Source organism: Vombatus ursinus, unplaced genomic scaffold (assembly GCF_900497805.2).
Source record: "Vombatus ursinus unplaced genomic scaffold, bare-nosed wombat genome assembly UNPS02014785.1, whole genome shotgun sequence".
Taxonomy (NCBI): domain Eukaryota; kingdom Metazoa; phylum Chordata; class Mammalia; order Diprotodontia; family Vombatidae; genus Vombatus; species Vombatus ursinus.
In genome coordinates this window covers 8,140,946-8,154,412 of record NW_020954563.1, presented here as the reverse complement: position 1 = coordinate 8,154,412, position 13,467 = coordinate 8,140,946, and the positions used below count along the sequence as shown (strand labels likewise).

Genomic DNA, 13,467 nt, shown 5'->3' with positions numbered 1-13,467 from the left:
ATTCTTTCTTCCTTTCTTCCTTTCTTCTTTCCTCCCTTCCTTCTTTCCTTCCTGTAAACAATGACCAATATGGAAATATTTTACACGATTGCACATGTATAACCTGTGTCAGATCGTTTACCATCTCAAGGAGAGAGGAGGGGAAGGAAGGAGGGATAGAATTTGGAATTCAAAACTAAAAAAAAAAAAGGTTAAAAATTGTTTTTATGTGTAATTGGGGAAAAATAAAGTATTTTTTTTTAAAAAAAGAAATGATTTGCCCTTGGTCACAAAGCTAGCCAGCACTGGCAAAATCCTTTTTGCATGCAGCTTTGTAGGGGTCGATATGCTTGCTTACAGTTTTATTTTATTTTTCGGTTAGTGAGCATTTATTTTCTCTCCTTCCTCTCATATAAAAGAAAAAAGAAAAGCAAACCCCCTTTTTAAAACAAATATGCATATCAGGAAAAATAAATCCTTACATTATTTACATCCCAAAATATATGTCTCATTATTACAACTTGAATCCATCACCTTTTTGTCAGGAGGTGGGTAGCATTGTTCCTCATCAGTCCTCTGGAATCATGATTGGTTATGGCATTGATCAGAGTTCTTCTGTATTATTTTTCCAACAGTATTTGGCTCCTGAAGTATTGAGAAAACAACCTTATGACAGAACAGTTGACTGGTGGTGTTTGGGGGCTGTTCTTTATGAAATGCTCTGTGGCTTGGTAAGTGTTAGAACATTATAATATTCAGTCGATATTAACCTGAATACTTAAATGAAATTGCTTTTTAGTACTGTTATATAATTTGTAGGAGAATTTAGCTAACCAAATTAAGCATTCCTCCTTTCTAGGAACTTATAGGCTAAGACAAAATAAAGATGGATAAGAAGGTGAAGGCAAAAAGGGAAAAGGGTTATATGGAGTGAGGAAAGTGAAGAACTGAAAAGAAAAGGTTGGAATAAATAGGAAAGGATTGGGGATGGGGAGAGAGAAGACAACTACAGAAGAGAGAAGCAAACTCATGAATGATGTTTCTTTGCATAAAAATTTCTTGGGATATCCATAAACCTCCCACCAAGGCAATTCCCTTTAAGCTAAGGGTTCCCAGCTCTTTTTTTTGGCCCCAAGTCCCTTAAATTTCAATTATACTCCCTATTTAATAAGAAAGGAAATAAATTTTAGAGTTTACAATGCAAATGCATGTAAGAAATAAAACAATAATTTCCATAAATAATGTAGTTATTTACCAAACATTCCATGTACCCTCTGGAGACATTCCAGGTTGGGAACCCCTGTTCTGGGACATGGTAATGGGTTAACTTTTTCTTTTTATTTGTGTAAGAACTCACCATTTTAAGCTACATTAAGAGAAGCATAGTATTCCGGGACTAGGGCAGTGGTGGATCTGCTATGCTCTGTCCTGATCAGTATTCTATTTTATTCTGGGCACCACATTTTGGGAGACCATCTGAAGAAGAGTAACTGCAATAGTGAAGGTCCTCAAAGTCATGTCTTATGAGGATCAATTAAAGGAACTGGCGATATTTAGCCTGGAGAAGAGATGATTTAATAGTAGAGAACATGATTACTATCTTCAAGTATTTAAAAGCCTGGAGGGGTGAAGGGAGGGAGAAAAAAAATTAGGTAGAAAGTGCACAGCAAGGAACAAGAAAACCTAAAAGTAAAAGACAAGCTGGGTAGCTTTGAAAACAATGTACAGTATTTATTACTTAGGTTTTCTTGAAATGGAAATTTATTGTTTTATATTGAATCCTCTCTTATGTTCTGCTGTGTACGTGGAAATGTTCTTTTTTTTTTCCTTTTCTCGTTTTTTATTTAAGTTTAAAATGAATAAAAAATTTACACCGACGCAAAAATATTTAAAAGCCTGAAATTTGAAAGAGGGGTTAGACTTGAGCCCACAGGGTAGAACTTGTTCTGCTTGACCCACAGGGCACATCTAAGAGAGACTGGAAAAAGTCTCAGGAAGGGAGGCTTGTGCTTATTTCTAGGAAAAGCTTGCTGGGATGCCTTAGGAAGTAGGAAGTTCTCTCTACCTGGAAGTCTCCAAGCCAAGGTTAGAAAACTGTTTGCTAGGCGTGTTCAAGATAGGACTCTTATTCGGGCAAAAGTTGGATAAGATGCCTTTGAGGTACCTTCCAACTCTGAGATTCTGTCACTGGATACTACTTTACTACAGAGTTCTCTCTCCTGAAGGGTATACAAAGTGTCCAGTTGATCTTATTTTCTAGGGATATGACTTGTGGGTCTCTGCTGCATTTAGCAGGTATGTTGTCTTTTTTTTTTTTCCTGAAATAAAAATCTCAAGTGCTAGATTCTCTGAAAAAAAATGTTATTTACTTCTCATTAGTCCCTGATCTATGATCAGACATAGGTCTCTTCTTTCTTTCTTTCCCTATCTGGCAGCCACCTTTCTACAGCCGAGATGTTTCTGAAATGTATGAGAACATCCTTCACAAGCCTCTCCAGATCCCAGGAGGCAAGACAGTGGCAGCCTGTGACCTCCTGCATGGCCTTCTCCAAAAGGACCAGAAGAAAAGACTGGGTGCCAAAACAGACTTTGTATGTGATAGGTCTCTGAGGGCTCTCTTCTGCGCTCTCCCACCCCACGTCCTCTGCTCCTAGTGGTTTCTTAACGTCAAGAACAGAAGTGTTTTTTAAATACAGGTGGCCTAACTTCATCAAAGACTATGGTTTAAAAGGATGCCTAATGCCTAAGGGTGGGGCTTTGACAGCTCACCTAGTCTGTTTCCCTGTCTCTGGTCACATTGTCTTTGAATGATAGCTTCTTCCACACCACCTTATAGAGGAGAGATGCCCAACTCAAATTCAGATGTCATTCCTAATATCTAATCTAAACGTTCCTGCTTATAATCTAAGTCCTTCACTTCCAAAGCAGAAAATGGTGACGTATTCCAGTAATCTGAGGCCAATTTTCCCCCTCCTATTAGGTCTAATGTTTTCCAGGAGGAGGGACTGTGTCATATGCTTAACAGAACCAACTATATAAAGTGGTATAGGTACAGTTACATTAGAGGCAGCATGGTGAAATGGAAAGAGTATTGGCACTGGAGTCAGTGGACCTGGGTTCAAATCCTACCTTACTACCTGAGTGACCTTGAAGAGGTTAATTAATCTCTCTGGGTCTCAGTTTCCTTGACTAATATAATCATGGGTGGGACTACATAACCTCCGAGGTCTCTTCTGGCTCTCAATCTATGATCCTAAACCATGACAGGAAACTTCCTCAGGACTGACACAGGGCATTGATACTTGTATTGATTGAAGGGTTCGGGGCAGGGATGGGTAGGAAGAGAATCTGTCTTGAAGGTGAGACTTTGAATGTGTTGTTGTTGTTCCATCCTTTCAGTCATGTCTGACTCTTCCTGACCCATTTGGGGTTTTCTTGGCAAAGAAACTGGAGTGGTTTGCTATTTCCTTCTCCAGCTCATTTTACACATGAGGAAACTGAGGCAAACAGGGTTAAGTGACTTGTCTAAGGTCACACAGCTAGTAAGTGTTTGAGGCTGGATTTGAACTCAAGAAGATGAGTCTTCCTGACTCCAGGCCCTGCACTCTATCCACTGTACTACTTCACTGCCCATTTGAATGTGTACCTGAGATTCAAATTTAATTATGTTCTAAGAGCTCTGTGATTAGTTTGGCTCTTCACTCTCCCCTTTCTTCTTAATGAATAGATGCTGCACATTTCCCTTGTAGGAAGATTGGGGCAATTAGTTGTATTTTTCAACATCCGAGAACCATCAGTTACCAAAATTCTTAGTGTAAGAAGTGACACATATGGCCTGTTTCATCATCTGTGAAATGGGGATAATATTCACTGTAGCATCTACTTCCAAGGGTTGTTGGGAATCAAATGAAATAATATATATAAGTGCTTCACGTATATTTAAGTGCTATATAAATGTCAGTTAATATTATTAATAATAATAGCTATCATTTACATAGCACTTTAGGGTTTGAAAAATGTTTTACATACATTATATCATCTTATCCTTACAACAACACTGTGAGTTAGATGTTATTATTACCCCCATTTTACAGATGAGGGAAAAGACAGAGAGGTTAAGCAACTTTCCTAGAGTCACACAGCTAGTCAGTGTCTTGAAGTAGGATTTGAACTCAGATCTTCCTTAATCCAAACTCCCCTGCTCTGTCCACTGTGCCACCTTGCTACATATAATAACAACAGTAATAGTCATTATTATTAATGAAGGTGGTAGAGATACTAACTATAACAGAATTATTTTTTAATTATCCTTTGTGACCCAGGAGATAAGACTGAACTACTTCTTAAGTTCAAAACAAATATTTGGAGGCTTGTAAGATGAATATGATATTAGCTCATATTTATATAACATTTTAAGATTTATGAAATGTATTACAGACATGTCACTTGAGTTTCAGAAAAACCCTTGTAAAGGAAACTTCCAGGGATTATCCCCATTTTACAGAAGAGAAACTGGAAGGTCAGAGAGGCTCAGTGACTCCCCAAGGCTCACACATCTAAGTATCAGAAACAAGATTCAAACTTGCATCTTCCTAATTCCAAGACAACCGGCTCTGTTTCCTCTCCCATACTATTGCCATACTGAAGAGTGAATATTCTTATTTCTAAAATTTGCAGGGTAGAACAAAGACTCTTAGTATAGTGGCAGCTCTAATGTATAGGGTAATATTATTCTCTAAAACAGTGTTTTCTTCTTGCAGCTTGAGATAAAGAATCATGTCTTCTTTAGCCCAATAAACTGGGATGACTTATACCACAAGAGACTCACTCCTCCTTTCAATCCAAATGTGGTAAGAGGATGCCATTATTTACTCAGTTACTCTTCATCGTTGTAATTAATTTGGTTCAGAAGCACAAATATCACTTGCTTCAGTTTATCTATCTGCCCCTCTGCTTCCTAACCAAAAGTGGAGGAGGATAAACTTTGGTTTTCATTATTTTCATCTGCCTTCCTCTTTCATTTCTCCTTTTTCCATTGCTCTGAAGACCTAGTGATAGCAAGGAGACATGTTGAAGGTTGATGTGAGAGCAGATCTGATGGAAATGTAATTGGAAAGTCATGGCAGAGTAGTGCACAGACGGTCCATAACTGCTTGGATATTATAGATATCTCTACCTTTGTGAGTCAGGTATCTGGCTGTGAGCGAGCAGGCTTATTTTTTTCTTTTAAATATATTTTATTTTTTCCAATTACATATAATGACAATTTTCAACATTTTTTTTAAATAAAATTCTGAGTTTCAAATTTTCTCCCTCTCTTTTTCCTTCCTCTCCCTCCTCCCTAAGATGGTAAGCAATTTAGTGTAGATTATATATATGCAATCAGGTAAAACATATTTCCATATTAGTCAAGAGCAGGTTTATTCTAAAGCAGAGATTCTTAATTTTATTTTCTGTCCTGGATCATTTTGGCACTCTGGGGGAGCCTATGGACCATTTCTTAGAATAATATTTTTAAATACATAGGATTATAAAGAAAACTAATCATATTGGAAACAAGTTATCAAAATATATCATCTGTCTATCTATTGTTCACAGACTTCAATTTCAGAATCCCTTTATCTGAAGCATGCATTAAACTTCACATCCCATTCTCTTTCATGTTTTTTCTTCCAAGGTGGGGCCTGCTGACTTAAGACACTTCGACCCAGAGTTCACTAAGGAAGCAATTTCCAGTTCTATTGGACATACACCGGATTTAACAGCCAGTAGCTCTGGGGCTTCCAGTGCATTTTTAGGTTTTTCATATGCACCTGGGGATGAGAATTTTTAAAACTGCTAATAAGCCCCAGCATTATCTCTAAAGAGGTGCTTGTGTTATTATCTTTTGAGTCAAATTGTACTGTCCTAAAGTGGAAGATGTGATGAGTATAACTGTACATGTCCCAATTGTCTCATGCTGACCATATAGCACTCTTAGGTGCTACATCAGAATGATATTCATTTTATGGGATAAAACTTAACAGGAAGGAAGGAACAGAGGAAGAAATAGAGAAAGGAAGAAAAGAAGGAAGGAAGGAAAAGGGGGTAAAAGGGGTAATGTGGCCTACTAAAAACTGGCCCTACCTTAGTTGTGGTGGCAGTGATGGGGCACCATCATGATCTATATAGTCTGTTTTAGAAACTTACCTTTATCAGTTACCCTAATGGTGGTCAGGTATTGGAAGACTGATGCATAAGATACTTATTTATAAACCAGAAAGTCAATTTATTAATATACAATGGAAGATATATCTGGCCTCAAAACCAATAATGGTTATTTTTGCAGGGTACCTTTAAATGAGTGAATTCAAAGAATCTTGAAATAATTTGGAATTATCCAAATTATTCAAAGTCTGTTAAATTAAATAATTAAAAATTATTTAAAAAAAAACCTTTTGACCCAATAATTCTATTATTGGACATATACCCCAAGGAGATCAATGACAGAAAGTATAGCAGCATTTTTGTAGCAGCAACCTGGAAATGAGATGGATGCCTATTTATTGTGGAGTAGCAGAACAAATTGTGATATGTGAATAGAGTAGAACATTACATTTAAGAAATAATGACTATGAAGGATTCAGAGAAACTTAGAAAGACTTTTAAGAGCGGATATGATCAAAATAAGTTGAACCAAGAGAACACTACATACAATAACCATAACAACATAAATGAAAATAACCCTAAAAGACTCAGGACTGAAAACAATGAAAACACTAGTTTTTGACTCCAGAAAGACTGTTTATGAAATATATCTCTCTTCTCTCAGCAGAGATATGGGGGAAACAGATGTGGAATGAGGCCTATGTTGTCCACAGAGTCAATGCCAGTTGTTTTGCTTCACTTTAATACTGTAACAATAGTCAACATTTGCATAGTGCTTTAAAGTTTGTAAGACACTTTACATATATTATCTCACTTGAGTCTCGCCACAACTCTTTGAAGTAGGTACAACAGGAATTCTCTTCAGTTAATAGGTGAACAAACTGAAGCACAGAGAGGTTTGATGACTGCTCAGGGTCACACAGCTAAGAAAATTTCAGAGACAGGATTTGAATCCAGGTCTTCTTGCCACCAAGTCTAGTGTATGACTCATTATGCCTCTCTGTTTTGTTGTAAAAGAGGGTTCTATTTAGGAAATCATGGCCAATTTTTGAAAAGCACTAATAAAAAATTAAAAAACCTGATTCTACCACATAAAACAGAAGACTATGTTGTGTTTATTCCTGCACTATGGTGTATAGATCATTCAGCAAACATTTACTGAGCTCCTACCATATGTAAGGCACTATGTGAAAACTTTAGAGATACAAGGGCAGCTAGATGGTGAAGTGGATAGAGTTTCAGACCTGGAATCAAGAAGACTCATCTTCCTGAATTCAACCTTGGCCTCAGACACTTACTAGCTGTGTGACTCTGGGCAAGTCACTTGACCCTTTTTGCCTCAGTTTCTTCATCTGTAAAACGAACTAGAGAAGGAAATGGCAAACCACTCCATTATCTTTGCCAAGAAAACCCCAAATGAGGTCACAAAGAGTTGGACACAACGAAAAATGACTGAATGACAACAACACATTAGAGATACAAAGATAAAAATTGTCACAGCCCTTGCTGTCAAGGAGCTTACATTCTAATAGATCTTAAGAAAAGAAAAATAGAACCTAACAGGTTCAGAACAGAGGGCAAAAACATGAGCTCTTCTGTAGGTAAAAGTGAAGGCTGAGATGGGATATGATCAATTTCTACCAATAAAATAAAACAAAAATGAACAGCACAGATATTATGAGCATGGACTCATTCACTGAATTCCCAAGAAGTTGAATGAAGTAGGTCTGTTGCAATGTGGGAGAGGCAAGTTTGAGACAGATGAAAGCAAACACTGAATTTCAGGACAGGCAATGATCTAATAGAACTTGTTTCCCCAGGAGATGGTAGTGGCAAGAAATATCACTTAAAGTAATGTTCTAATTACCACTACATCATCTTGTTGAAAACAGCTTCCCCTCAAAAATAGCAAAAAACTTTTTCTAGACAATTAACATACCTGGGTAACTTTTACCATGTATCTTGCTCCCACATGCCAACTTCTATCTCCCTCACTCGTAGGGCATAAGATTTCAAGGTGGAAGGAACCTTAGAGTTATCTAATCCAATTCCCTTATTTTAAAAAAGGAGAAAACAGAGTTTGGGAAAGGTTAAGTGACTTGGCTTACACAGAGTTAGTATCCCCATCGCTCCATGTATTCATGGAGTGTGTGTGAAGAGAGGGAAAACAGATTGGGGAATAAGACCCTAATTAAACATGGATCACTAGAGACTAATGCTGTGCAAGGGACACCTGGGGAAGGAAGCTCCCAACATTGATGTACCCGAAGAGCTAGAGCAAACAATGATCTCCAGTACCATGGAGAGCAGCCGTTCAGAGTTTCCCAGACCACCTTGTCTAATATGGCTCTGGATAGTCTTGCTCTCTTTCATAGGTTACCAAAGTGGGTGATACCGCTTCCTGGGGGGTGCTGGGACTATCCAGGGGGGTGATAGTAGTTTGAAATGATGCAAATTAAAAAAAAAATAAAGGGTTAAAGAAAGTAGATTTCCAGGGAGGGTTGAATAATTTTTTTTTAAAAGAGGGCAGTAGTTGGGGCAGCCCTGAAGTCAGGAGGACCTGAGTTCAAATCCGGCCTCAGACCAAACACTTGTAGCGGTGTGACCCTGGGAATGTCACTTAACCCCAATTGCCTAAAAAAAAAAAAAGAGAAGGGGGCGGTAGGCCAAATAAGTTTGGGAACTTCTAGTGGAGAGTGGGGGACACTTAGTTCTGAATTGTGTCAGTGAAACCAGCAAGCTATTAAATGCTTACTAAGTATCAAACATTCTGTTGAGTATTCAAACACAAAAAATGAAACAGTCTGCCCTCAAGGACCTTAAATTTTATCAGAGAAAGAACATCTATGGAGTTCTAAAATGATTCAACCATTTTGGAGAGCAATTAGGAACTATGCCCAAAGGGCTATAAAATTGTGCATACCCTTTGACCCAGCAATAGCACTTCTAGGTCTGTAAAAGAGATCATAAAAATGGGAAAAGTACCCACATGTACAAAAATATTTATAGCAGCTCTTTTTCTGGTAGCGAAGAATTGGAAAGTGAGGGGATGCCCAACAATTGGGGCATGGATGAACAAGTTGTGGTATATGAATGTAATGGAATACTATTGTGCTATAAGAAATGATGAGCAGGCAGACTTCAAAAAAAAAACTTGGAAAGACTTACATGAGCTGATGCAGAGCAAAATGAGCAGAACCAGGAGAACATTGTACACAGTAACAGCCACACGATGGGATGACTGACTTTGATAGACTTGACTCTTCATAGCAATGCAAGAATCTAAGACAACTCCAAAAGATTCATGAAAAATTGCTAACCACACCCAGAGAAAGAAATATGGAGTCTGAATGAAGATGGAAGCATACTATTTGCTCTCCTTTTCCTTTGTTGTTTTGTTTTATTGTTTCATTCTCGTGCTTCCTCACATTAGTTCTAATTGTTCTTTACATTGTGACTAATGGGAAAATATGCTTAACACGAATGTATATGTAGAGCCTATATCAGATTGTACACTGTTGGGGGGGGAGAAGTAGGAGGGGGAGAAAATTTAAATCTCAAAATCTTATGGAAGTGAATATTGGAAACTCAAAATTAAAATTAAAAAAGAAAAAACATCTACATAAATAAATATTATTTATTTTTAACAATACAAGGTAACCTAAGGCATGAATGCACTAGCAGTTATGGAGATCCAGAAATGCATCATATAAGGGGCAGTATTTGAGGGGAGGATTGAAGGAAGCTAGAGATTTTAGGAAGTGTAGTGATCAGGGAATGCATTCCAGGTATGGGCCCAGTTACAAAGAAAACAGGAAGTGGAATGTATTACATGTAATACATGAGAAGCAGCACATAGTGGAATTTGGCCGAGATGTGAGAAGGGGAATAGTGTCTAATATGCCCGGAAAATTGGGCTGCAGCCACTTTGTAAAGGGCTTTAAGTGCCAGAGGGAGTTTGTATTTGATTCTGGTGGTGATAGAGAGCCACAGGAGATTATGGACCAGGGGAATAACAGTCAGACCTGTGCTTTAAGACTACCACTTTGGCATCTGTGTAGAGGATTGATTGGAAAAGGGAGATATTTGAGGCAGTGAGATTAATTAGGAAGTTATCATAATAGTTCAGGTAAGGGGTGAACTAGGGTGGCAGCCCTGTGAACAGAAGGTGAAAGATGTGAGAGAAATGGAGGTAAAATTGATAAGACTTGGCAACTGACTTGGATGTGTGGGATTTAGTAGGGTGAAAAATCAAGGTTTCCTCTGAGATTGTAAACCTGAGTGAGGAAGAATAGTGGTGCCCTCTACAGAAATAAAGAGGGATGAATGGGGGTAGGAGGAAGAGGGAGATAGTGAGCTCTGTTTTTTAAATTAGTTCATCTGTTGTCCTATATCGCTCCTTTTCAGTTGAACTCCTAGAAAAAGCTGTCCACATTCTTATTTCCACTTTCTCACCTCCCACTCACTGTTCAATCTGATTTACAATCTGGCTTCTTTTCTTACTGCTTGGTAGAACTTGCTCTCTTCAAGGTCACATCCAGACCTCTACTAAAAAAAAAAACCACTTAATGTTGTAGTACCCTCTGTTAGGTTCTGGGAGAGATACAAAGTTGTTAATTTTTAAAATTCTGAACTTAAACATCCAAACATCATTTCCATATCCCAAGTGGAAAAAAGATGATTGAATATGAAATGACACACACATATATAGTTCAATTCAACATGTTAATTTAAAAGCTGTCCAGATTATCTGTTTATCTGTGCCTCCATTTGAATGTCTATTTTTATGCTCATTTCTGCAACACACATACTAAAATTACAATACTGAGAAAATTAGCACAAACTTCTGTTCTCTTTTGTGCATTTTCTTTTACGTGTTTCAATGACTTTTTTCTTCCTTCCTTTTCTTTTTTTCTTCTCTGTCTTTCTTTCCTTTTTTGGCAACATTAATCACTGAACCTGACCCCCACCCCCATAAGATATGAAGATATTTAAGAAGAATCCCTGACTTCAAGGAAGTTACAATGTAATAGGAGAATAACACACAGGCAATTGTAAAATTTGTTGTTTAGTTGTTTTCCAGTCGTGTCTGATTCTTTTTTATTGGATATCTTCTTGGAGTTGTTTGCCATCTCCTTCTCCAGGTCATTTTACAGATGAGGAAATGAGATAAACAGGTTTAAGTGACTTGCCCAGCTAGTAAGTGCCTGGGGTCATATTTTAATTCAGGAAGATGAGTCTTCTGGACTCCAGGCCCAGCACTCTATCCACTGTGCCACCTAGCTGCCCAAAGTGGGATATGCAACAAAAGGTCTTGAAAGGTCTGAATAAAAACTTTATGCACAGCTACAGGACAGTATGGCAAAGGGCTTCCTCTCCTTCATTGAAATGAAACACATAGTATAGTCATTAGGTTGCCAAAAGGCTTGCATCAGTCAATCAGCAAATGTTTATTGGTGATTATTGTCAAGCCTGTGGTTTCACGGCCTCTCCACATTCTGACATAAAAAATTCCGTCCTAAAATGTGAGGATGCCCAGAGTTCGACTCAGTAATCCACAAGGGTGCTGACCAGGGCAGAGAATCAAGGGATCATATGACTGATAGTTGGCCAGGTATCTTTCAGATCATTTAATCCAACTCTTCTATTTTCTGACAAAGATACTTGAGATCAGAAAAGCTGAATGACATTCCTAAGGCCATGGTAGTCGTTTAAGGAACAAAACTGGGATTTGAACCCTGATTTTTTGCATCCAAATTTGTTGCCCTTTCCCCAATCCCAGGCTATTGCCCCCCTTTTGTTGGATCCTAGACCTCTACCAATGTAGCCTCAAGAAGACATTCCTTTACCAAAGTCTTCCTCTGATGACTCATCCTGGTATGGAAGTAACCATGGGTTTTAGAAGAAAAAGCCAACACAGCCTAACTCTGGCAGTCCCTACCAAATTGGAAAGGCTTTCAGTATGGCCTGGGAAATGGATTAAGTTTGGAAGGAATCAGTATTGTTGGTATCCAAATGATCTTTTCCTCCACCACAGCAATTCAAAAAGACCATGTAGAAAGGCAAGCACAAATTTGTTTAGCCCCTATGCCTTCAATGTTCTTTCTTCTCTTTGCTTGCTGATATTTTACAACTCCTTTAAAACCCAACTCGATGCTTCGTCCTCCATGCAGCCTTCTCTGATCCCTCCCTTTCTTCCTCCTCCACTTGGAAACGTCCTTACTCTCTTGGCTCCCTTTACAGCACTTTTGTTTTTCACCTCTGATGCACTTGTCACAAATTCTTCTGCATTTTGGTTGCTTTTTCTAGTGTCACCTACCTGGTGCTGGACTGGTTTGGCTGGTATTTTATCACCACAACTTATTTTCTGTTGCTGTCCCGTTTTTGTTTTGATTTTGGTAACCCCAGGAGAGGCACCCAGTGCAGTGCACTGCACGAGGGCTGGCCTTGGAGTCAGGAAGTTGGAAGTTCAAATGCTTTTTCTCTGAAGCCTACAAGCCTGGCAAAAGTTAGCAAGTTATTTAACTTCCCAACGCCCCAAGCAGATCTCTGACTGTAAGTTACAGATGAACTGAAGATCTGCGTCCGTAGAGAGTTCCCATACTGCCAGTATTTCATACCCATGAAATTAGAGTTCTAGACTTAAAGAAAAAGGAAAACATCTTAGTCTTATCCCGTCTACTGTCTCTATATAAACTCCACGGAGTAGGGATTGTGTCATCTAAACTTTGTATTATTCCTAGAATCTAACAGTGCTCTTCATCCTCTTTGCACTAAACAAATGCTCATTGAATTGGTGTAGCGCCTAAAACGCTAACAGCGCAGTTCTCGGGTTTAGACCGACCAGCTCACAGCCAGCACTATCTAAACTAACCACCTACTACCTAAACTGGTGGTTCCGGACGGGGAGGGAGCGAGGAAGAGCAGCCAATAGGCTGGTAAGAACAGCTGCTGGAAGAAACCATTATTCTCCTCGTGGGAACTGAGGAACGTTAATCGTTGAAACTTGTTATCTTTCCACGTTTTTAGTCATCATTATTAACAACAAAAATAAACTATTTAGTACTGGCGTCCACGAAAGAATAAAAAGAAGTTCACCTTTGTCTTAGTTTCATTAACGAAAATGGGTCAGTCCATTGAGTTTGGTTTCAAGTCAAACTCGCCGCCGCTGGGGCTCAAAGATCAGCCTCTTCCTTTCCCTCGCATCTCTCTGCAAACCCAGAGCTGAGATGCAAAGCGAGAGCGCATTGCGTCATCACGCTGCAGTCTTCCCCAAGGCCCTATAAAAGGTCCGCCATCTTAGTAGTAGCGGCCCGTCGCTGCGCCTGCGCGCGGTGTCGC

General features: G+C 38.7%; 1 protein-coding gene across 2 annotated transcripts in view; it reads left to right on the top strand.

The window, feature by feature from the left end:
* SGK2 (SGK2, serine/threonine kinase 2) overlaps window positions 1-7,367 on the top strand; it is a 55,747-nt gene extending 48,380 nt beyond the window's left edge. For both annotated transcript variants that reach the window (XM_027867352.1, XM_027867351.1), the window contains 4 exons: window positions 615-710; window positions 2,415-2,570; window positions 4,740-4,829; window positions 5,657-7,367. In XM_027867352.1, coding sequence (XP_027723153.1) covers window positions 615-710; window positions 2,415-2,570; window positions 4,740-4,829; window positions 5,657-5,812 — 498 coding nt within the window. In that variant the 3' untranslated portion in view covers window positions 5,813-7,367. The remainder of the gene's footprint in view (window positions 1-614; window positions 711-2,414; window positions 2,571-4,739; window positions 4,830-5,656) is intronic.
* Window positions 7,368-13,467: the final 6,100 nt, after the last annotated feature.